This window comes from Plasmodium falciparum (genome assembly GCF_000002765.6).
Source record: "Plasmodium falciparum 3D7 genome assembly, chromosome: 11".
NCBI classification, from domain to species: Eukaryota; Apicomplexa; class Aconoidasida; order Haemosporida; family Plasmodiidae; genus Plasmodium; species Plasmodium falciparum.
Genome location: NC_037282.1, coordinates 1,343,586 through 1,369,000, shown reverse-complemented (window position 1 = coordinate 1,369,000; position 25,415 = coordinate 1,343,586). Strand labels below are relative to the sequence as shown.

Sequence of the window (25,415 nt, the reverse complement as noted above, 5' to 3'; positions counted from 1 at the left end):
TAGTGTGATACAAATAAAAAAAAAATATATATATATAATATATATTATATATATATATATATATATATATATATATTCGTTCATATATTTTTATATGGTTCCGATGAAAATTTTCTAATTAAATATATATATATATATATATATATATATATATATATGTGTATGTATTTTTTTGTTATTTCGAATGTGTATCATTTGTTGATGGTAAATAAATATGTGATATTCTTTTTTATTTCATATTCAATGTCTTTCTTCGTATCTTCGTCGTACACTTTCAAAACCTATAAAAAGTAAAATATATAAAATATGTATATATATTCAAATATGATAACAAAAAAGAAAAGGACATTCCAAATATATATATATATATATATATATATATATATTTATATTTATATATATGTTTTTTTTTTTTTTTTTTTTTTTGCTTATAATTATTACGTTCAATTTGTGGGCCAACATATTCGATTTAGCCTCCACGGAAAATGGGAAGACGCTTTCGGGATTTGCTTGAATAGACATTTCAATTTGACAGGATTGATTATTTTTGAGTTCATCTACTTTCCATGCTAATAAGACACCATCGTGTTCTATGATTCCTTTATCATTACTAATGATTTGTGGTTTATGTGCTGATGGGCACATTAAATTAACATTAAGATCATAAATGAGTTCATCATTATTATTTCTTTTATTTTCTATTTCTAAACTTAATAATGTACTTTCATTATCTTCACATGGCCAACAACTTATATTAAGAGGTATATAAGAATCATTGATATGATTAATTTTCCATTTTAATAATGGATAAATAGTATTAATTCTGAAATTTTTACTTTTATCTTTTAATTCTAATATATTAGAATTATATTTATTTTTATCTAATATAGGATGTATTTTAGCTTTTTCTGAATATTCATTATCTAATTCAACTATAACCTTTGAATAATTATGATTATTAATTTGTAGATTGAATGTACCTTGTATATCTAAATCACATAAAGTACCTTCAGAACTTAATGTACATATGATATTTTCTGTTATTATAATATTAATTGGTTTATCAAAAATAGAATTAACATTTATATGGGGTTTTGTATCTACTTTATGTTCAACTACATTTAGAATACGTATATTTTCTTTTTTATTGGAGGTTAATTGCATACCTTTATATGTATTAAAACTTTCATCTATTATGTCTTGTTCTTCTGTTTTATACATATCAATATTATTTGTATATTCTAAATTATTAATTAAATCATTTGATAAGAAACTATTACTACTAACTTTACTTTGTTTTTGTCTATTCTTTTCTAACTTCGACGCAATAAATTTTCTTCTTTCTTTTTCTTCCTTTTCTTTATTTTCCCTTATAATTGTTTGTAATTTCTCTTCATGAGATTCCATTTCAATATATGTCTTTATTTGATTACTATTAACTATTTCTCTTACTCCATTTTTTATTAATTCATCAATATAAAATATTATGGTAAAACATTTTTTTAATATAGTACTTTCATTTATATTCCCTTGACATATATCTTGAATTATCTGACTTAATACTTTAATTATTTCTAAATCTTCAATAATATTTGAATTAATATTAGTAATTAAAAATATATATATGTTATCTAAAGGTTGGTAAACATACCTCACCTTATCTGTTTCTATATATGTATGATCACTTCGTTCTCTTTCAATTAAATTATGAAATGGAATAGTTAATGAATCTAAATCACATTTACTAATATTACGAAATTGACGTGAAACCAATATTTTACTTTTAGTACTTATTACTGCGCTTAAAACTGTCATTTTTTTTTGCTATCAAATGTTTCAAAACGGTAGAGGAATAAAAATAAAACGAAATATATACGTTTAAATAAATAAATAAATATATATATATATTATATAATATATTAATTTATTTATAATAAAAAGGAATATATTTTATAAATTAAAATAAAAGGAAAAAAAAAAAAAAAAAAGAAAAAAAAAAAGAAAAAAAAGAGAAACAAACAAACAATTTATGTTATCAAAAATAGGCAGAAAAATATATATAATAAAAATATATAAACTATTATAATATATAGTATTTTTATTTATATTCCTTTTATAAATTATAATACAATTTAATAAAAAAACAAAAATCCCATATATAATAATTTTTATAATACATGTAAATATTATATATATATATATATAAAATAATAAATATATTTTTTTTATAAAAAAAATAAAAAAAATTTATAAAGTAAAATTAATTTATGTGTATTGTATATTTTAAAAGAAATAAAAATTTATAAAAAATATTATATTTTACGTATTTATAAAAATATAAGAAAAAAAAAAAATTTATATATATAATAATATATATTTACAACAGGTATTTTTATTCATATGTATTATATATATTATTTATATATATATTTATATATATAATATATATTATATATATATAATAAACTACTTGAAAGGTATATATCTTCTTTTTTTTTTTTAACATTATACATATTGAACTTATCGAAAATACATAAAAAAAATTATAAAATAAATAATAAAAAATTAAATAGTATAGTTTAAAATAGTATATAAATCAATAAATATTAATTTTATAAAAGAAATATTTTATATCATATATATTATATTAAAATAATATTATTATTGTATGTATTTTTCTTTTTCTTTTTTTAATTATTTCCTTGCAGTTCAAATTTTATCTATATATCATTGAAAAATATTGCATAAATGATTTAGGGTTATATATATATATATGTCTCTTAAACTATTTTAATAATTTTTGTTTTCATTCATTTTGAAAAATTAGAATTAACACATAATAAGAATAATTAATCTATTACAATAATAATATATATATGTATACATAATACTGTTATGTGCATTATATATATATATATATATATATATATAGAACAATAAATATCCATAACTATAATAACAAAAAAATCATCTTCATCATCTTATTAAACTTTTAAATAATAGAAAATGTAAATAGTTTAAATTATATATCAATTTTAATATATTAATTTTGATTATTATGAAATAAAAAAAATCATGCCTATATCATAAAATAGTAATATTTTTATAAGATCATTTAAATAATACTTGTGCCATTAAAGAGATATATTTATTTATATTTAGATTTTACTATATTATCTTTACCTATACATCGCACCAGAAGGAAGACAATTATATTATTAAATATATATATATATATATATATGTAAGGTGATTTTTTCATTCGGACAAAAATTTATATTTAATTTTTATTACATTAAATTTATATAGTCTTATTATATATAATATACCGAAATGTATTTCTATTTACATCCAAAAATTATGGTTTCACAGAACAGAACTTTTAACGTTTAAACTATTACGAAAAAAATGTAATCATATATGTTTTAACAAAATAAAAGTTTCTATAATCATAAATATAATATATACAATACATTCTGTAAACTATTATATTTCAAGATGTTTATATTTGGAAATAAAAAACATTTCTTTTAATATTATACCATTATTATATATAAATAATACTATATATATATATATATATTCATTATATGTCATAGATTCTTTTAATATATATAAAAAAAAATGGAAATAATATAATATATTTATACAATAAAACATTCATTTATTTATCTCATTATTTTTATTTTTATTTTATTTTATTTTTTTTTTTTTTCTTTTAACTTTAAAATGTAATTAATTTTTAAATAATAATTATAAATATATAGAATATGTTCTCTTATTATTGTAAAGCTTAAAGCTCAGTTAATAACAATAATAAATTTTGTAAAATCCGAAAGAAACAAAAAAAATATATTTATTATATTATATTATTATATATAATATATTATACATATAATTATATATATTAAATAAATATTTTCTATTCCTATATTTTTTTAGCCATTAATTTTTTTATTTTTTTCTTCACTTATATATTATATACATATTTATATATATTTTGAATAAATTTATATTTGACATATGTGTTAATAATGATATGAATATATTTTTTTTATTCCTTTTCCTCTTTAAAATTAATTTGTTACTATTACATAAGTATAAAGATTGTATACATATAATTTTACCATATATTATTTTTAATTTTTTTTTTTCCAAATTATATAATATAACATCATATATTATATATATATATATATAATATAATATATAATATATATGTATAATAATTATTTTTTCTATTTTAAGTTGTATATAATATTCTATTAAAAAAAAAAAAAAAAAAAAAAAGTAGTCATTATAATATTTTTCTTTTTTTATATTTTTTATAAAGCAAATATGTTGTTGTTTTTCTTTTTTATTAAAAATTATGTAATAAGGTATATTTCTAATAAATACATTTCTCATATAATTTTTATGGAATGACAAAACTAACTGAAAATTAAGTTTTTTTTTTTTTTTTTTTTTTTTTTTTTTCAATATATTTATTTATATATAATATATATATATATATATATAAATACATAATATAAAATTATATATTATGTATATATTTATTGTATCAATAAAATATATATTATTTGCCTAACATATTGATGTAAAAAATAATAATAATAATAATAATAATAATAAACCAATATATTTATGCTTAAGTATTTATTTATCTTTTTATTTATTTATCTTTTTATTTATTTATCTTTTTATTTATTTATATTTGTTATTTATTAAAAAAAAAAAAAAGAAAAAAGAAAAAAAACATGACACAACCTTAAAAAAAAAGGCTTTATAAAAAATATAAAAGCAATATATAACATCTTTTAGAATTGAAAAAATAAAATAATTATATTATATAAACTTTACATTTACATTTAATATGATTTTATAAAAATGGCAGAGGAGGTAAATAGAAATATTAAAAGGACGTCTGAATTGATTAATAATAATAAAGTAGATAAAAGTTTTTTAAAAAATATCAACCTACAAATTACGGATGGAGAAATAAAGTTACATTTAAAAATTATTGAAGCCTTATATCCTAATATGAAATTAAAAGTCGATAAATTAATAAATGGAAGTTATAATATTTTTACCAAATTCTTAGTACAATCACATATAGATGATTTTAACTCCTTTATAAATGTTTATATAAAAAATATTGCTGAAAATATACCAATAATGGAATTTTCACCTCAGCAAAATAATTATTCTCTTTTAAATATGAATAAAAACAATTCTGAATCTGTAAAATTTTTCGTGAGTGATATACAAATAAAAAATCCAATGATAAAAAATGATAAAGGAGAGTATAGAGCAGATTATCCTTATTTATGTAAACTATCTGCAAGAACATATGAAGGAGAATTATTAATAAAAATAAATAGACAATATAAAGATGAAATAGCTAGTACAACCATATGTGCTGGGCATATTCCAATTATGATTATGTCCAATTTATGTAATTTAAGTAATTTAAATAAAAAAGAATTAGCTCAAAAAGGAGAAGATCAAAGCTTATTAGGTGGTTTTTTTGTAGTATCTGGAAGATTAAAAGTAATAAGATATGTAATTCATCCGAAATATAATACATTATTACTAAATGCTGATAATAAGATACATATAAATTGCTTATTAAATGATAATACTGTTGTAATTAATTTTTTAACATTAACTAGAAATAATTCATATGTTTATGGATTCAGATTTCAAAATGCAGTATGTTCTCTTCCTTTTCATTTATTATTAATGATTCTAAGTCCAATCAAAAAGAAAAGTTATATTTTTAATAAAATTAAACTAGGAGTAGAAAATGAAAATGCCATTAAATATATAGAACTTTTTATTAATTCTATATTTCTAAAAGATACCTTCAATGAAAAAGAACTTTTTGAAAAATATAATTTAAGTTACTTAGGTAGGATTGCCTATTTAAGAAGAGGTATTTTTAAATATAATTTAAATTGCTATGAAAAAAAAGCAAAAGATATTTTAAAATATTGTATATTACCGCATATAAAAAATAATTCTGAAAAATTTGAAACCATGTGTTTTATGTTTAAAAAATTAATCTATAGTAATTTCAAATTAATTACTCCTATAAATAAGGATTCTTTAGAAAATCATGCTGTAACTACATGTAGTAATTTATTAGCAAATTTGTTGAAAGATCAAGTAATGAATTCTTTATGTCGTTTGTACATTAGATATACAAGATCCTTTTTTAAATATTTTGAAACTAAATATAACACATTCAAATTAAGTGTTAAGCAAATATATTTGAGATACAAAATGTTTGTGTTAGAGGAAATGCAAGAAGACCGCTTAAACCAAATATCTTTGAGTAAATCATCTGAAGATATCAATGATTCTAGTTATCAAGGTGAGTTTCAGAATGAAAAAAAAATATATATTATATAAAAGTGATGATATTTTATATATATATATATATATATATATATATATTTTCTTTTTATATATTATATCATATTATATCATATTATATCATATTATATCATGTTATATTATATATGTTTATATATTTATCCTTTTATTATTTTATATGTTTTTCTCATTAGATAATAACGATTATAAGAACGAATCAAAGAAAAAACTCAAATCCATTTTCATAAATGAAAAAGAAAAATTATTTAGGAGTGTCGATAATTATTTCAAAGAATTATATAATGATAATTATATGTTTTTAGAAAATTGTAAAAGTTTTTCAAATACTTCATCAGCTATTTTATTTTTCTTTAAAACAGGAAATATCTCCTCAGAAAATTTACATTATCAACAAAAAAGTGGTTGGGTAATAGCAGCAGATGAAATTAATAATTTAAGATTAATAACCAATTTTAGAGCTATACACAGAGGAACCTTTTTTCAAGATGTTAAAGTATTAACTCCCAGAAAATTATTAGGAGAATCATGGGGTTTCATATGCCCTGTACATACTCCTGACGGTACCCCTTGTGGTTTATTAAATCATTTGGCTCAATATTGTCATATTCATAATTTATCTAGTAATGAAGCACATAAACTCAATATAAAATTGTATCTTAAAAAAATAGGTATAAATGTAAATTTAGATGATACTAGTGGTATACATACAATATATGATGATGAAAACATTCCAATTATTGTTGATTCAATACCCATTACATATATAGGTGAAAAAGATTTTAATAGAACAGTGTATAAATTGAAATATGCAAAAAACAATAATTTGTTTAATTTAAAATCATATTTTGAAATAAATGCTTATTTAAATGAACCGTTAATTATGAACAGTATAATAATTAATACATTTCCAGGAAGACTTATACGACCTTTATTGAATTTGAAAACGAAAGATATTGAATTTATTTCACCATCCTATCAACCATATATATCTGTAGCTATAAACAACGAAGATGTAAAAAAAAATAATTTAGCTAGAAAACTTTTAAAAAAAAAAGAACAAGTTGTTAATTCGATGAAAATAGATAGAACCCCTGGAAGTATAAAGCAGAAATTTTTATATCATCAAAATAGGGAAAACTTATTATGGAAATTAAAAAAGGAATCAAAAGATGGCTCATATAAATATGAAAAACATAAAATTGATAGAAAATTATTAAAAATTTTAGATCAGAAAAAAAATAACGATTCAGATACAAATACAGATAATTATGTTAGTAGTTCTGAATATGATACAGATTCGGATTATGATTATGGTTATGATTCTAATTCTGATGGTGATTCAAAATCTAACTCTAATTTTGATTCAAAATCTGATAATATATCAGGAAGTGATAATAATATGTCAACAACTACATATATTGATAGTGATGAAAATATTAATATTGATATGTATGAACAAATACCACAAAAATTTGAATATATGGAACTAAAAGAGACATCGTTTTTATCCTTTCTTGCTTCTTTGACTCCTTTTTCAGATCATAATCAAAGTCCGCGTAATATTTATCAGTGCCAAATGTTGAAACAAACTATGGGAATACAAAGTTTAAATAATGTATATACATTCACAAATAAAATATATCGAATGATAACTCCTCAGTTTCCATTAGTTGTAACAAGAGATTATGAATTTTATGGAGTAGATAATTTTCCTAGTGGTACGAATGCCGTAGTGGCTATATTAGCTTATACAGGATACGATATGGAAGATGCATTAATAATAAATAAAGCTAGTGCAGATAGAGGTATATTTCGAACACATATATATAAAACTGAATTTATTGATTTACAAAAAGTTGGAGAATCTAGTAATTTTGTGTTTGGAAATAATATAAGATATTTAAATAATAATAAAAATAATAATAAGAATTTGGCTTACGAAAATAAAGGAAAATTTTTAAATAAAGATGGTTTACCTTGTGTACAACAAAAAATAACAGAGGGTAGTCCATTATATTCATATATTAATAAAGGTAATGAATTAACTACTTATGAATCTTTTAGGAACCATGGAGAATATTTCGTAGACTTTGTAAGTATAGGAAAAAATAATTCAAATCAAGTAGCAGTTGTTAAATTAAGATCAACAAGACAACCACAAGTTGGTGATAAATTTGCATCTAGACATGGACAAAAGGGGGTTGTTTCTCGATTATTTCCTCAAGAAGATATGCCATTTGCTGAAAGTGGAATCGTTCCTGATATTATTTTCAATCCTCATGGTATTCCATCTCGTATGACTATAGGTATGCTTATCGAGAGTATTTGTGGAAAGGCTGCATCTTTATATGGAAAAAGAATAGATGCTACTCCATTTAGAAAATATACGCAACAAAAAAGTTTTAACAATCCATGGATTGACAATTGTGGTATCAAAGGTTTCTTGGAAAAAAATGATACAATAAAATCTGACTTGGATACATGTCAGAAGGAAAAAGATAAAAATAAAAATATTAATAATAATAATAATAATAAAATAAAAGAAAATAAATATAATAACTCAAATGATAGTAATGCATCTATTGATAGTGATGATAATACTAACAATTGTAATGATAAACGTGATGAAGAAGAAAAAAAAGCTAATATAACTTATGATGAAAAAATTGATTATTTCGCTAAATTGTTATTAAACAAAGGATATGATTATTATGGCACTGAATTGTTATATAGTGGTATATATGGGGTTCCATTACAGGCACATATATTTATTGGTGTAATTTATTATCAAAGGTTAAGGCACATGGCTTATGATAAAGCTCAAGTCAGAAGAACAGGACCAGTGTGTAACTTAACTCACCAACCCTTGAAAGGAAAAAGAAAACATGGTGGTATAAGAGTTGGAGAAATGGAAAGAGACGGTATAATATCACATGGTTGTAGTTTTGTAATCAATGAAAGATTTTTAATGAGTTCTGATGGACATGAATGTTTTGTTTGTCCTAAATGTGGACTTATTTTATCACCAATTATGCAATTTAATACAACTGGAAAAATAATGAAAGGAAGATCTATTGGTGGAAAAAGTAAAATGGCTGTATGCAAATCTTGTGATGTTTCTTGTAAAATTATTTTTATTCCGTATGTTATACGATATTTATTAAATGAACTCATTTGTTTAAATGTTACCATAAGGTTGAATATGAAATCAGTGGAAAATGTTTTTGACATGAAGTAAGGAAAAAATGAAGCATTATATAATTAATATAACACGCATATTTGTAAATAAGTAGATATATATATATATATATATATATATATATATATATATATATATATATGTATGTATGTATGTATGTATGTATGTATGTATGTATGTATGTATGTATTTATTTATTTATTTATTTATATATATATTTTTACTTTTTACGTAATTAATTATTTTAATATTTTTTTTTTTTTTTTTTTTTTGCAAATATATATTATCATCAAAATTTTATATGTATATTTTTATATATTTTAAAACAAAAAACAAACTCGATATTTAATTTGAATTTTTAAAACTATGTATATAAACTTATGTATATATATATTTGAAATATATAATATATATGATATTATATATATATATATATTCTTATTAGTGAAAGGGTTATTCGAACAATAACTTATTTTTTGTTTTGTTTAAATAGGGGTAAACAATACTAAGTATAATACTTAATATTTAAAAGATATATAACAATTATAAAAAAAAATACATATATATATATATATATATATATATATTTTAAATGATATTTAAGCATTTGCATAAATATATGTGTACTTTTTCAAGTCATAAATAATAAAATGCTATATAAAAAAAAAAAAAAATAAATATATGAATTTTTTTTTTTTTTTTTTCAAATATATTAATTAAAAAAAATGTAAAAATACATTTATATAATATTCATTAATATTTATAGGTTTCTTTTTATTAAATCTTCATTGAATTTTTAGTAAAATTTCTTTTTTAAATTTTAAATCCAATAAAATTTTCATCATCTTAAATATATAATATTATAATGATATTGATAATATATATTATTATATATATGTATATATTTGTTCGTGCATAATTATAATATAATTAATTAATGTTCTATATTATTATTATTATTATATATATATATATATATATATAGTATTTTTTATATAGATCTTTATATGCAAATATTTATAGAATGATGTTTTTTTTGTACATTTATACTTATAGAACTTTAAGCACAGATTAATAATTTAATAACGTTAAAAAAAAAATATATATAATATGATAAAAAAATATATGTATCTTCTTTTTTATCTCGCGTAAATTGTAAATAGGATCATAATGAAAAAATGTGTACATATTTTTATTTGTTTTTATTTACACATGCAAAAAAAAAAAAAAAAAAAAAAATATATATATATATATTTATATATATATAATATAACAAAAATATAATTATCGTGACGTCAATTTTAAGTATCATCTTAAAATTTTTATTATATTTGTAATTGATAATTAATAAATATAATAACCATAATTTAATATATACATATATATATAATAATTTATATTATATATAAATATATTTATTTACATATTTTTTTTTAAATATATTTTTCTGACAATTTTATTTTGATAATTAAAAATTTTTTATATTTTTTTATAATAATTCAACAAAATTTTAATTATTCTTGTTTATTCTTTATTTTCCTCTCTTTTCCTTTTTTTTATTCTCAATATTTTTTATATTTTATATAAATATATGATCTTATTTGGATGTATTTCTATTTTTTTTTTTTTTTTTTTTTTACATAATTTATTATATAGTATTTTTAATATTGATTGTCAATAAATTATAAAGGTATGTAAGAAGAAGTTTATAGAATTAATAAAAAAAATAAAAATAAAAAAAAAAATAAATAAAAAAATATAAAAATAAAAAAATAAAAAAATAAAAAAAAAATTATATAAAATAAAATAAATATATTATCCCTAAAAATATATCTGCATATATATATATATGTATGTAAATATTCATTTCCAAAAGATATATATATGTTAGCATATACATGTTTATAGATAAAATATCATAAGAAAAAATATTTATATGACTAAATATTATTAATTATTATTGTATCCTGAATGTATATGTTATTTTATACCTTATATTTATTACTTTGAAAGAAATATACATGTATCTATATAAATATTATAAACAATTAAAAGATTTATATATATATATATATATATATATATATATATATATTATAATAAATTAAGACATAGTCGTTTATTATACAGTTGTAGAAAGAAATTTTGTTACATTTTAATATATAGATTTAAGAGTATTATAAAAATAAATATATATTCGTATATATATTCCTAAAAATCAATATCTTTTTTATAATTAGTTATATAATATATTGATTATTCTGTATAGAAATAAAATAATTACGTTATTATAATTTTTTTATATATTTTACAAATATAAATATAATTAATGATACATGAATAATATGTATATATTTCATATAAATTTGTATTTATATGTTTAAATATATGTTTATTTGTATAACTCATTAATTAAGTATATATTTTTAAATTTCGCATAATTTATATTTGAACTTGTTGCTTATTTAGAAAAAATATAGACAATAATATAAACCTTAAAAATTTGCATATATATATATATATATATATATATATATATGTTATGTATGTTTTTTTCTCTAATTGTCTTGATTATATTTTTATATATCGTGTATATTAAAAAGAGTTATATAAAAGAACAAAAGTAGTGATAATTTGAAGTTATAACGTTTTTAATTTATTATATATAACTGCATGTATTTTTTATTATAAAACCAATAAAAAAATAAATAAATAAAATAAAAATATATTTAGAAAATATATAATAGAACAAATAAGACTGACGTTTGTAAATATTATTACACATATATATTTGTCTTAATTTTGTTTATAATAATTATGTATTTATATATTTTTTTATAATTTCTCTATTGTATACATATATAAATATATATTAAGTCGTATATTTTGATGTGTATAAAAATTTATTTGTAAAAATTAAAAAAAAAAAAAAAAAAATAGATCTGTCATATAAATAATTTTATTTGCAATAGATTAAATTATATATATATATATATATATATATATATTTATTTATTTATATATTTATGCTTTTATATACTCCATTTGTTGTTTATTATTAAATATAGAAAACAATAGTATTGTGAAATATTTATAATATATATATTTATATTTATTTATTTATACCATTTTGTTATGCTATTTTATATAACACATATATATATATATATATATATATATATATATATATATATATTATTTATATGTAACGTTTTATATAAAATTTTATTCTTATTATTTTTATATAAAAAGAAATAATTTTGTTATATATATATATATATATATATATATATATATATTTATATATTTATATATTCATCGATTTATTTATTGTGGTTGTTTTTTTTTTTTTTTTTTTACATTCTTGTAAACCTTTTCTATATATTTATATAATACTTAGACTCCTCCTAACCAATTGTTACACTATTTCTAAATTAGAAAAATATTTATTTATGCTAATAATATAAGATAATATATTATTAAATCTTCAATTATCTTTATATTTTGTTATAAAATATATAAATTTTTTGATATACATATATATATATACTTTTTTTTTTTTTTTTTTTTTTTTTTTTTTTTTTTTTTATTTCTTTTCTCTAATTCCGTAAAAATGTCTCAATCAAAACCAAATCAAGAAATATCTTCCAGGAATTTACACGAAAAACATTTAAAGACCGAACAGAAAAAGAAAAATAATAATCTATCAACATTAGAAAAAGATAAAAGAAGTTATTCACAAGGTGATAATGAAAAATTAATTTGTGTGCAACTAAATATAGAAGAGAATAATTTCCCGAATGATGATAAGAATTTAAGGGAAAAGAAATATTCCTCTAATTATAATTATGAAAAGAAAAAAAAAAATAATGAAATCAACAAATTTGAAGGAGAAACATTGTTCAATAAAAAATTAGAACAAAATGAAAACACCAATGAATTTAATAAAATAAAAGAACAACAAACAAAAGAACATATCAATGAATATGTTAATGGATATACGGTTGGACATATCCATAAAAATTCCGATAAACCAATCGACTACCTTAATGTTGATAGATATGCTGAAAAAAAATATGAAGAAGAAAAAAATAATTTTTTATATAACAATATAGAAAATCAATATACATATCATACATTACCATTTACAACATATCCTTGGGAAAACAATTATAATATGTATAATATTAATGATGTACAAAATGGAATATATAATAATTATTTTGAAAATGAAGCTTTCCAGAACAATTTATATTGTACATATGATAATAATGGAATGGAAAACATAAATTATGGATATATAAAATATAATGATATAAAAAAAGACAACAGAACGTTTAAAAATTACACATTTCTAAAAGGAGAAAACATAAATAATAATACTATATGTATGAATGAAAATAATATGTTTTATAAGGAACCTTATCCAAAGTATATATGCAAAGATGAAAATAAATACACACATAGGACAAATAATAAAAAGAAAAAAAGCAACATCAACAACAACAATGTGAACAACAACAATGTGAACAACAACAATGTGAACAACAACAATGTGAACAACAACAATCATAATAATAATAATAATTATAATTATAATATTAATAATGGTATAAATAATAACGATTATTATTATTACAATTCCCATAATTTTAAAGACAATAGTAATATTATGAAAGGTTTTTTAAAGGAACCGAGTGTTCTTAATAATCCGATTTATTTAAATAATAATACGCATAATTATATACCATATAATAATAATATTCATAAGAATGATGCAAATATATATAATAATACGAATTCCTATATTGCACCTTGTTTACCTTATTCTTATTATTATATACCACCCTTTAACGAAACAAATATAAGAAATAGTAACTATCCACCTACATATTACCCATTCCATACAACCAACAACAACAACAACAACAACAACAACAACAATAATAATAATAATAATAATAATAATAATAATAATAAACATGTATATTCATATTTATATAATGACCAACAGATCCATCAAATAAATAATAATATACATCAAAATGCCTCAAATGCATATTTTATAAATTCTAATACTTTAGGAAAATCTTCTATCTCAACAAATTATGTTTCTAATAATAATGTGAAGGGAAAGAATAATTCTAAATATTATAGAATAAAATTATGTCCATTTTTAAAAGAAGGATTTTGTCAAAAAGGAGATAACTGTTCATACGCTCATTCACCAGATAAATTAAGAAATTATATTAGTTTTAAAAAAACAAAAATATGTGAAATGTGGTTAAAGAATAAATGTGGAAATACAAATTGTGTATATGCCCATGGAGAACTAGAATTAAGGGCACCCCCTGATTTTTTTAAAACAAAATTGTGTAAATTTTTTAATACGAGTGGCATGTGTCCTTTATCTGATAATTGTCGACATGCCCATGGACAGAATGAATTAAGGAAACCTGATTATAGAAATAATGAACATCACGTAGATACATTAACAAATAAAAAAAACGATAAGCCTTTACATTATGAAATAAATAATAAAAATGTTTCAAATAAATCCATTTGTACTAAATCACATAACAAAATAAATGAAAATAAAAATGATATAAAGGTTTCTAAAAACATAATTAATAATGAAAAAAGAGGAGAGTTACAAAAGAAAGAAGGAAACAAACAAATAAATGAAGGAAAAAAAAATACAAAAATAAATAGAAAAAAGAAAACTAATGAAAATAATATATGTAACCAAAGTAATGAAGTTAAAACTTTAATTAAAAATAATAAACAAATTGTTCATCAGAACAAGGAAGAAGAAAAATATCAAAATAAAGAACAAGAAAATCAAGGACAAATAGAAAAAAATAAAACAAAAGAACATGATGAAAATAAAACACAAGAACATGATGAAAATAAAACACAAGAACATGATGAAAATAAAACACAAGAACATGATGAAAATAAAACACATGTACAAGAAGAAAATGAAACAAATGTACAAACACAAAATGAATTACATGAACAAACATCAAATGAAACAAATGTACAAGCACCAAATGAAACAAATGTACAAACACAAAATGAATTACATGAACAATCGCAAATTAAACAGAAAAACTGTGAAGAAAAAATAGAAGAAGAAATAGTACAAAATAATTCCCCAAATCATTTCCACTCTCAAGAAAAAAAGAAAAGAATTCCAAAGAAAAAAAAAAAAAAAAGAAACTTAATTAACTCTTCTAACATAACTACTAATTTGAACAATAATTCTAAATGTAATGAGGTTGAAGAAAGGGAAGAAGATAAAGATGCTGAAAAAGAAACCAACCCTAATTATAATATATTGATAAACAACGTTAGAGGTGAAGAAGGAGAAATCTCTTCCCCGAAGGAACGAAACATACCAAAAAAGGATATAGAAATAATTCCACTTAAAAATAAAGAATCATTAAATTCAAATAAAGATAAATATTTTTCTAATAAATATGATGAGGGACATTTAGACCATGTACCCTGTTACGATACACATGAAAAGAAAATTATAAAATTAGATGGAAAAGAGAATGAAAAAGAATATAACAAAATAGAACAGTGTGAAGAAAAAGTAAACATAACAACAAGCAGTCAAAAAAGAGAAAAAAAAGAAAATGATATAATGACACATCAAGGTTATTGTGAAAATAGTTGTAAAATAAACAATCAATTGAACAATAATGAAATGATAAAAGAAAAAAATACAGTAAATGTGAAAGATAATAAAGTATTAAATAATAAGTTTAAAGATGATGAAAAAATAAGCTGTATAAAATGTACCTTTGTGAATGAGACACATAACGACAATTCTAATAATAAAAATAATGATGATAGAAATATTGAAAAAACAAATAATTATATAGATAAGAATATAAAAAATATAAATAAAAAAAAAATATATGGCACTTATTCTAAAAAAGAGAAACGTTTAAATGAGCAACATAACAATGAAGCATCCCATAACATTTTAACAAAAAATAATGAGAATACAAAATTTATAAAAGATGTAAATAACAATAAATGTAAGAAAGAAAAATATAATGAAAAAGAGAAAAAAATTTTGGAAACATTATCACATGGGAAAATGGAAAAACACAAAAAGAATAAAATTGTATTAGGATATAAATCGTGTTCATGTGTACATAATATTATTCGAAATAGTAGCAACAATAAAAATCAAAATGGAACAGGAAATATATCAAAAAAAGAAACAAATAAAAAAGAAGTGACAAAAACATTGGCAAAGAGTTCTTCAAATTGTACTACCACTACAACCTCTAGCAATTATAAATATAAAAATAATTATATGAATACATCTTTTACAACATCTAATAATTTTAATAAAAATAATTCGTTTCCATATAACAAGAAAATATTAAAGGGTAAGGTATTCAATGCAACAAGTAAAACTGGATATATACAAAATATGCGCATAAAAAACATGGAGAGAAATAAATATAAACCTCAGAATAATATCATAGTTGATAAGAATTTAAATTATTATCCTTTAGATAATTCAGGAAATAAAATAATTTCTATACCTAACTATAACAACCCTATATATAATGTTAATGATACACCTAATTATTTTTTAAATTCATATATTGATAAGAATTTGGATCCTATATCTCATGATAATATGATCAGACAAATGAATGAATATAATAATATTAATTATAATAGAGATAATATATCCACTATGAATTATACAAATTATTCTCCTCATGTAAAAAATAATAAAATATTAATGAATCATAATATTATTCCTATGGATATCATACCAAACAATGGAAACTACTACAATAATATGAATAATTATATATATGATTATAACAATCCATATTACAACATTCCAAATATGGGGATTAATAATAAGAATACATTTGATAATTTTACAACAATAAATAAAAATAAAAATAATAGTAATATTTCCAAGGATATAAAAAATGAAGACATTTCAAATTATAAACCACATTATCATATTGTACGTTCAAAAAAAGAAATCAATATCAAGAACGATAGAACAAATAAATCATTTAATTATAATATAAACTCAAATTATTTAAAAAAAAAGAAAAAAAAAAATTTTTTTAATTACCATCCTATAAATGAAGCAAACATATATAACATAAATGGCTATACAAATTTTGATACATATAATTATACAAATGAACAAAAGGATATTTCATCAAATAATATAATATATAACAGATCAAAAAAAAATTTCTTCTTTTCAAATAATAATAATAATAATAATAATATTTTAATTAATGAAAGGAATATACAAGTACCTACAACATCATATACTATGAACAACAATATAAAAGAAAATACATCTAATAATATTTTATACAATAATAATATTGGAAATTATATGAATAACATAAATATCACATGGAAAAACAACCATAATGTAAAAGATATGAAATTTTATCAAGTTATGGACAAAAAAAAAAACAGAAAAAAAAAAGAACATTCCTTTCCATATGTGCATAATGATATGAACATTGATCAAAATTATAATAAAGTGAATAATAAAAATGGGAATTATACGAATGAATCTATTATGACAAATATAAATAATATTAATCAAAACAATAATAATTCTATTAATAATCATAATGCTAATAATTATTATAACCCTTGTAATAACTATGATAATAAAACATCTTTTATTGATGCAATGAAAAATATTTCACAAGAAGATGTACAACAAGCATTTATGCATAACATGATGACATTTCAGGATTAAACAGAAAAAAAAAAAATAATAAAATAATGTAATATATATATATATATATATATTTATAATACATCATACTTGTAAATTCTTTTCAATTTTTAAAATATATTTAAAATTTATTGTCTCATGTATTTATTTTCTTTCACAGTTTTATATATTATATATAAAAATAAAAAAAATAAAAAAAACATATTTTATAAATATATGAAAAACAAAATTTTCTATATTTTAATTTTTTTTTTTTTTTACATCCATGATTCAATATATATATGTATAACTCAAAATACGAATTAAAAAAAAAAAAAATAAATAAAATAAATAAATAAAATAAATAAATAAAATATATAAAATATATAAAAATTTCATAAAATTAATTTAAAAAATTTAATGTTCATGAAAAAACAATATTAGACACGTAAAAACGTTTACAGAAAAAGTAACTTTAGAACACCATTTTTTTTTTTTTTTGGATTCAAAAAAAATAAGAAAAAGTAAATAACAAATTTTTACATAATTCATAATATTGACAAACCAAAAAAAAAAAAGAAAAAAAAAAAAAAAAAAAAATGAAAATGAATATATATATATATATTAATGTATAAATCAAACAAATGAATAAATAATATAATATAAACTAGAAATATATTTATTAATAAAAACGATAATTTTAATTAAAAATTATACATTAACATGGTTTACAACATAAAATGTATATATATATATTAAAAAAATAAATAAATACAAAAATATATATATATGTTTATATATATATGTTTATATATATATGTAGATATAGATATAGAGAGATTATTATATAAGACATAAAAAAATACAAATATTTCTTTATTTTATATTATTTTAAATTTTTACTTTATCTTTGAAAACTCCTTCATTACTTTATTCAAATAATAAAATTTTACATCTTCTTCACTGTTTAATTTACTTATTTCCAAATGATTACAATATTTAATAATGGTAAAAATTTTAGAATAATATAAATATGCTGAGGTGCACGGAACTATCATTGTATATACTCCTATAAAAATAAAAAAAAAACATAAATATGAAAATAAATAAATAAATATATATATATAGATATATATATATATATATATGGTAGGTTCAAAAGACATATTTTTGATATAGTACTTTATGGGACACATAATTTATAATTTATAATTTATTTTTCCCCACATATATAGAACAATAATTTAACCATTTTATATATGTTGATCATATATTTAAAAGATCATATGGTTTACCTATAAAGGGTAAAGGAGATTTCTCCGACTCAGAAAAAGAGTATATAACTAAATCTTTATTTTTAATTCGTTCCTTAAAAGATTGTTGTAAATAATTTAATTTAGAATCGTAATCATTTAACTGATACACATAGGGTGATAGGAATGGTTTTAATAAGTAAGCACTTGATGATAAAGGTGAACCAAAATGCGGAGTAGCATAAAAAAAAATACATTTTGTTTTATTTAAAAAATGATCATTTTTTAAGAGAATATATTGTGTTAATAATCCTCCCATAGAATGAGCTACAAACATTATATCATTTTTTTTTCCAATATTCGTATTTTTTAATTTTTTTAATAAGAAACTAGACATTTCATCAAAATTCATCCTATCTGTATAAAAGTATTTTTCTTTATGTGCATTATATTCAAGAATATTATTATTATTATTATTATCATCCTTTTTTGTATTAAAAAATGAATTTACAACGTTCATATAATAATTATACATATTATCTGCATTTTTTTCTTTTTCTACATTAACATTAGTAATAGAATTATTTTTTAATGATATATCTTCTTGTTTCTTTATATGTTCTACTTTTTTATTTTTGTTTCTTCTGTCATTATGCTTTGTATACAATTTTGTGCTATTTTTATTATCATTTTTATAGTAAACTTTTGTGTAAAAATTACCATCTGGATATAATGGGGAATGATAATTAAAAACATAAATATTTGCATTTCTTTTAATTGGATATAATAAATAAAAAGGCCATATAAGATATGATAATTCATCACTATAAATATCTAAATCATGTTTCAATTTCTTATTTTGTAAAAATAAGGATTTGAATAAATTTTTATTAATTACATTTGTCTTAGTATACATTGGTACGATATTTTGATTATGTTTATAATTTAACATTAATATATTTATTAAATGGTTATTAAAAATAAATTGAAAGTTATTTTTTATTTTCATTAAGCGTCTTACCTTTTTTCTAAAATCGTCATATATAATAACATTATCCTTTTCTTCTAATTTTTCCATACTATTAAATTTTACATTAATTGTATTAGTATTATTCGACAAATCTTTATTATTTTCCTTGAGAGTATTATTTTTTTCATTTGTAAAAAATTTATTATTCAAATTTGTCATTTCGAGAAAGTTCCACTTATTATTATTAAATATGTTATTCATATTATTATTATTGTTATTGTTTACATTGTTTTTATTATTGTTATTGTTTACATTGTTTTTATTTTTGTTATTGCTTACATTATTTTTATTTTTGTTATTGCTTACATTATTTTTATTTTTGTTATTGCTTACATTATTTTTATTTTTATTATTGCTTACATTATTTTTATTTTTGTTATTGTTGTTGTTATTATTGTTTACACTCTTTTCATTAGTATTATATTTCAAAAGATCAGAATCCTTTTTTTTAAATTTTTCTAAATTTTTATTTTTATAATAAAAATGATAATCAGATCCATTATGATATAAATTAGAAAAACGCCATGTACGAAGTGCATTACCTCTTAACCCATGTATAAATATCAAATCCAATTCTTTCCTCTTTTTTATTTTTTTCTTCATTATTTTCCTTTTTTTCATTTCACGACCTTTTATTTTTTTGTTTAATATTTCATTTGTATTATTTTTTAAACTATTCTGATTAGTCATACTATTATTATCAATTACTTTTTTATCACTTCCATGGAAATCCATTTGATTCATTTGTTCCAATGTATTGTTTTTATATATATTTTTTTTATGATATTTTTTTAAAGGTTTATTCCTATATATATTATATTTCTTAGAATAACTATAGATAGGTAAGAAACGATCATTTAGTTGATAAAATTGTTGATTATATTTACTAATCATATATATATGTTCATCTAATAATATTTTTCTTTGTAATTTTCTTTTTATATTTTTAAAATATATAAGGTAATTATTATTATAATAATTATTAAAATAGGTATTACCATATATATATTTCAATATATTATTTAAATTCATAATACTGTGATTATGTGGAGTATTAATATATTTTATTTCTTTATAACAAATTTCCTTTTTTATCATTTTATCTACCTTTTCTAAAAATCTCTCATATTTATGATATGGTTTCTTATCATATTCCTTTGCAGAAGTAACTACTATTTTATTTTGTTTCTTTGTTCTTTTTATCTCTTTTATATTTAATGTACTCAATAGCAATTTTTTATTTTTATCTTTTTCTAACTTTTTTTCGAGTTTTTTCCTTTGTTTCATTATATGTGTATAATATGCATAGTGTGATTTCATATTGGTTAAGGCACGTATACTATCGAATAATAAACAACTTGGAAGTAATTGGTTTTTTATATTTACTAAAGAGTTTAAATTCATGTTATCATTAAAAAAAAAGAATTCTGCACTAAAAAAATAAGTAAAATTAAATGATATTCTTAAAATATTTTGAATAATATTTTTATACATACAATATAATAATGAAAAGGAATCAAAACAAATATCTTTTGATGTTAAACAATTTGCATATATTCTTAATATAATACTTAGTTCATTATATATATTATCATTTAATCTTTTACGAAATCCTTGTGTTTTTTTAGTAACTTCTAAATTAAAATGATCTTCTTCTGTTTTGTTATTTGGTGATACGTTTAAAGAAGAAATGTTTAATGTTTTAATACCATTAATATTGTTATTATTATTATTACTATCAGGTGTTGTTATATTTTCATTATCATATTGTTTCATAATATTTTCATTTGTATTTATATCATTAGACAAAAAATCATTGTGTGTGTCTTTTTGTTTTTTATTTAATTCTTTCAAATCCATTTCCTTATTATTTTTAGATTCATTTTTTTCGGAATCATTATTTGATATTATATATCTTTGATCATAATGAAAAAATTTCTTTTTATAATTATTATTTGAATACATATTAATTAGAAATAATAAATCTAGATTTAAAGAATTTAATCTATTTATAAACATATTTCTTAATATAATATGTAATCCTGTGTTAACATAAACTGAAGAATTTTGTGTAAGCTTTAATAGTTCATTTAATTTTTTTAACAAATGTTCAACATTTACAATATTCTTTGGATTTTTTAATTTATTATCTATATTTATAATATTAAACAAAATATTTTCATCATTTTCAGATGTATTCTTTTCATTTTTATTTTTTTTCTTATTTTCATTATCTAAAACGACATTGCTATCTTTAGTACTACTTACATATTTTAATTTATATTTTCTTTCAATATGATTAATAATTTCAGTTAAGCAGCTCTCAATAATATTATAGCCCTTATTATTATATTGAACTTGTTCATTTAATGTAATATAATCTAAGGATTGATAAATAAGTTCACATAACATAATTTTATTTTTACAGTTTTTCTTCTTTTCGTTTAAATTTTTTAATAAAATATTTTTAGATACCTTACCCACCCTTTCAACAGAATTACTATTATTTATGTTGTCGTTATTATTATCGTTTCGATTATTATTTGTTTTATTTTCTTTTTTTTTAGAAAAAGGAATAAACCAGAACATTAACATCCATCGTTTTCCAACAGAAGCTGCTGATAAAAAGCTGTTTATTAATGTTAGATTATTTTTGCTATTTTGCTTATCTACTTTTTTAACATTGCTTATTAACATATCTTCATTAGTTTTATCAACATTATTTAATTTAAACAATAAATTTAATGTAAATAAAACATAACTTTTCAATGATTCATTTATAATATCTGATTTATATTTATAAGTATTTTCATAAAATTTTTTTCTTAAAATTTTAAAATTGTTATAATCCGTTAAAAAATTTATATTTGATAAATCATTAAATTGGAAATAGATTGGAAAATTATTTTTTAAAAATTTAGAATTGATAAAATAATTTCTTTTTAAAAAAAAAATACATTTTTTATCATTCACATAATTATATTGATAAAACATATTTCTATTATTATAATTATTATTATTATTATTATATTGAATATTATAATTATTATTATTATTTAGAATATTATAATATTCTAATTCTTCATCTTTACGATTATATATTCCATATCTATTTAAATTAAAAAATTGATTTTTTTTTAAATTTTCATAATTTTTATATATTGTATTAAATTCATTCAATGGTTTATATTCATAATGATGTATTAATCCCTGATCAAATATTTTAATTTTTCTTGTAGTATTATAAATATATATATAATAATATAATAATAAAATATAAAAATAAAAATTGAAATTAAAATCTTTTTCGATATGTTTCCTTTGTATATCTTTCTTCATATTCATAACAAAATTTAATTTCATTAAAAAAAAAAACATAAAAATATCATCTACCATTTTACTTTGTCTATTATCTATAGATATATATCTTAATAAAAAACAACTTATTTTTAATATTTTCATATTTCTTTCATTAAGAAGTAAATTTAATTTTTCTAATTTTCTTTTATAGTTTTCTTCTTCATTTTCATTATAGTCATTATTTTCATCATGTAAAAATATATTATAGTTATTGTATAAATTATCCTTTTGTTCTTTTATAACCTCCTTATCTAATGTATCAGTATTACATTTCAGAAACTCTTGACCAAGTATTAATAATAAACCATGTACATCATTATTACTTAAAAGATTAAAACTGTTTTTGCTTTTAACAACTTCATAAAGAAAATTTAAAGAAAAATCACTTAAAAATTCCCTATCTCTATATGTTTTTATTATATCATTAATTAACAGTTCAAATTTAGGTACATATTTTTCTTGGTTTAATAAATGAATAAACACATTTTTTTTCTTATAATAACTTATAAAAATAGGATTTCTCTTTTTTCTCTTATTATAGTCCCCATACTTATTTATTTCGTCATATTCAATTCGTAGCAATAAGGGTAATGTATTAAATCTTTTATCACGTTTTATTACATTTAAATTTTCATCATTATATGAATTTTTTAAATTAATTTTTGATAATAAGTTAAGAGAAATAATACTTATTTTCTCAAGGAACCTATCATACATTTTTTTTTTTTTTTTTTTTTTTTAAATCATGAAAATGAATAGGTAATTTATATTGCTATATTCATTTGTATTTTCTTTAGAATTTTCATGTTACTTTTTTCAATTGATTTTACTTTTGCATATTCTATTGAGTTTTATTTTGAATATTCTATGGAGTTTTATTTTGAATATTCTATTGAATTTTCTATTGAATTTTATTTTGAACTTTCTATTGAATTTTATTTTGAACTTTCTATTGAACTTTATTTTGAATTTTCTATTGAATTTTATTTTGAACTTACTATTGAACTTTCTTTTTATTTTTCACTTTTTTTTTTTTTTTTTTTTTTTTTTTTATCATTTTATTAATCTCATATTTACTCTTAAAATTATATATGGAGAATAGTATATAAATATATATATGTCATATATATGTATGAAAATATTACATACACGCACACATTAATATATTTAAATAAAAACATAACTATATATATATATTTATATATATAAATATTTATATATATATATATATATATATATTTATGCATACATTGGCTTTACAAAGTATATATAATAAATATACCATATTTATAGTACTTCATATTTATTATAAAAGAACAGTATAATATTTCATTATATAATAAATATATGTATAATGTACTTTTTTTTTTTTTTACAAAACAATAATTAAATATATAATATATATACACAAGGATTTTTTTAAATTACTAATTT

The 25,415-nt window shown here is 18.3% G+C and overlaps 4 protein-coding genes across 4 annotated transcripts; 2 read left to right on the top strand and 2 right to left on the bottom strand.

Annotated features, from left to right (window-relative positions):
* Positions 1-191: 191 nt before the first annotated feature.
* Positions 192-1,815, bottom strand: PF3D7_1134800 (coatomer subunit delta; the record flags this gene model as incomplete). The annotated part of the gene is made up of 2 exons (XM_001347994.1): positions 192-281; positions 442-1,815. 2 exons carry the CDS (start codon positions 1,813-1,815, stop codon positions 192-194), a joined length of 1,464 nt encoding a protein of 487 aa, XP_001348030.1.
* Positions 1,816-4,887: 3,072 nt separating this feature from the next.
* On the top strand, positions 4,888-9,637 carry PF3D7_1134700 (DNA-directed RNA polymerase I subunit RPA2, putative; the record flags this gene model as incomplete). Its single annotated transcript, XM_001347993.1, has 2 exons — positions 4,888-6,376; positions 6,573-9,637. 2 exons carry the CDS (start codon positions 4,888-4,890, stop codon positions 9,635-9,637), a joined length of 4,554 nt encoding a protein of 1,517 aa, XP_001348029.1.
* Positions 9,638-13,211: 3,574 nt separating this feature from the next.
* Positions 13,212-18,380, top strand: PF3D7_1134600 (zinc finger protein, putative; the record flags this gene model as incomplete). The annotated part of the gene is made up of 1 exon (XM_001347992.1): positions 13,212-18,380. One exon carries the CDS (start codon positions 13,212-13,214, stop codon positions 18,378-18,380), a length of 5,169 nt encoding a protein of 1,722 aa, XP_001348028.1.
* Positions 18,381-19,237: 857 nt separating this feature from the next.
* PF3D7_1134500 (alpha/beta hydrolase, putative) lies at positions 19,238-24,698 on the bottom strand (the record flags this gene model as incomplete). The annotated part of the gene is made up of 2 exons (XM_001347991.2): positions 19,238-19,407; positions 19,634-24,698. 2 exons carry the CDS (start codon positions 24,696-24,698, stop codon positions 19,238-19,240), a joined length of 5,235 nt encoding a protein of 1,744 aa, XP_001348027.2.
* Positions 24,699-25,415: the final 717 nt, after the last annotated feature.